Raw genomic sequence first — 1,471 nt, 5'->3', positions numbered from 1 at the left:
ATAAAATATAAAATTTTAAAATATAATTTATAAAATANGTATTTTTTTTTTAAAAAATATATATTACAACATCCTATATATTGAAAATATTGCATTGTCTATATATTGAAAATATTGCATTTGTTTATATATTATATTTTTTGTTTATTCATTATTTTTAGTATCATTATCATTATCATTATTATTAATTTTATTTAATTTTTTTTTTTTAAGAAATTATTTAAATAATAATTTTTTTTAATATTATTTATTTAAATAAAAATATACTACTTATTTTTAAAAAAAAATTCAATATATAAATAAAATAATATATATTAATTTATTTTTGGATTCACAAATTTTACCATTAAAAGTATATTCTTATTTACTAATTTATTAATAAAATAAATGAAAAGTTTTTTATAATAGAATATCTAAGGATTTGTTTTATTTGTTTATTATTTTGTACACCTCTTAGTTAACATTACACTAGTAGCAGCTGTAGCTTTAGCCCCTTCTTCATTTACTTCAATCATAGCTTTATGAAATCTTATTAAATATAAATATTATTAGAATGATTCATATTAGAAAAATCAGCCATTCCTTAAGAGAAACAACTAACTAAACATAAATTTTTTAAGGTTTAATAAGACTAGTACTTTTACTTGGGTTAATTTTGAATTTAGGTAATTTAATATTAACTTAAACATATTATAAATTAGTTTAGACTTCATTTAAAGTATTTTAATTAAGATTGTTTTATTCAATCTGTTATAATGTCTATATTTTTTTAAAAAAAATAATAAAAATAATATAAATACCATATTTTTAGGTTTAAACAAATACATAGCATATTACTTTCCTTTATAAGGTAACTATATGTATTAACAATGAATATTTTCTCCATAATAAATTTTCTAACTATTCTTCATCATGTCAACTTATACTTAGTCACCATTATTTTCTAAAAAGAATACTTCTTTAACTATATTTTTATTTTCAAATTTATAAACCCATTCACCTTTGAAATATATGGCATTTACAAGAACCATTTAAGTAAGACTATCGATAGATTCTTCAGATATAAGATTTTAAATATTATTACATATTTATAATTCTACCCATTTGTTTATTTATTATCTTATTTATTCAAAATAGTTTTCAAAATTTACTTGATATAACAATTCAGGGAAATGCTTTTCTTACATAATTGTTTATATGATTAGGTTAATTCAAGGCCATGGTAAATTCAATTACATAATATAGATTTAATGCCTTCACCTATATTTTATAATTATAAATATATATATATATATTTTTTATAAATATATCATTATATTTTTTGTTGTTACTTTATGTATTAAATATTTAAGATAATTTAGACCAAATATCTTTCTATTCATTAAAATTTAAAAGATGCTTAAATTCATCTAAAAATTTATTATTTGCTCCTAAAGCTGTAAGCGATAATACTATGTAAATAGAAATAGGT

The 1,471-nt window shown here is 17.1% G+C and overlaps 1 protein-coding gene across 1 annotated transcript, besides 2 other annotated features; it reads right to left on the bottom strand. All coding sequences in view use genetic code 6, as the record gives it.

Moving 5' to 3' along the window:
• Positions 1 to 73: 73 nt before the first annotated feature.
• Positions 74 to 133: a microsatellite.
• A 425-nt stretch (positions 134 to 558) lies between these two features.
• On the bottom strand, positions 559 to 1,187 carry IMG5_103950 (serine protease inhibitor, putative; the record flags this gene model as incomplete). The annotated part of the gene is made up of 2 exons (XM_004035136.1): positions 559 to 759; positions 801 to 1,187. The coding sequence occupies 2 exons, from the start codon at positions 1,185 to 1,187 to the stop codon at positions 559 to 561; spliced, it is 588 nt and encodes a 195-aa protein (XP_004035184.1).
• Positions 1,188 to 1,273: 86 nt separating this feature from the next.
• Positions 1,274 to 1,323: a microsatellite.
• Between the last annotated feature and the right edge of the window lie 148 nt (positions 1,324 to 1,471).

This window comes from Ichthyophthirius multifiliis (assembly GCF_000220395.1).
Source record: "Ichthyophthirius multifiliis unplaced genomic scaffold scaff_1120509250864, whole genome shotgun sequence".
Classification (NCBI taxonomy): Eukaryota; Ciliophora; class Oligohymenophorea; order Hymenostomatida; genus Ichthyophthirius; species Ichthyophthirius multifiliis.
This window is presented reverse-complemented; position numbering and strand designations above follow the sequence as displayed.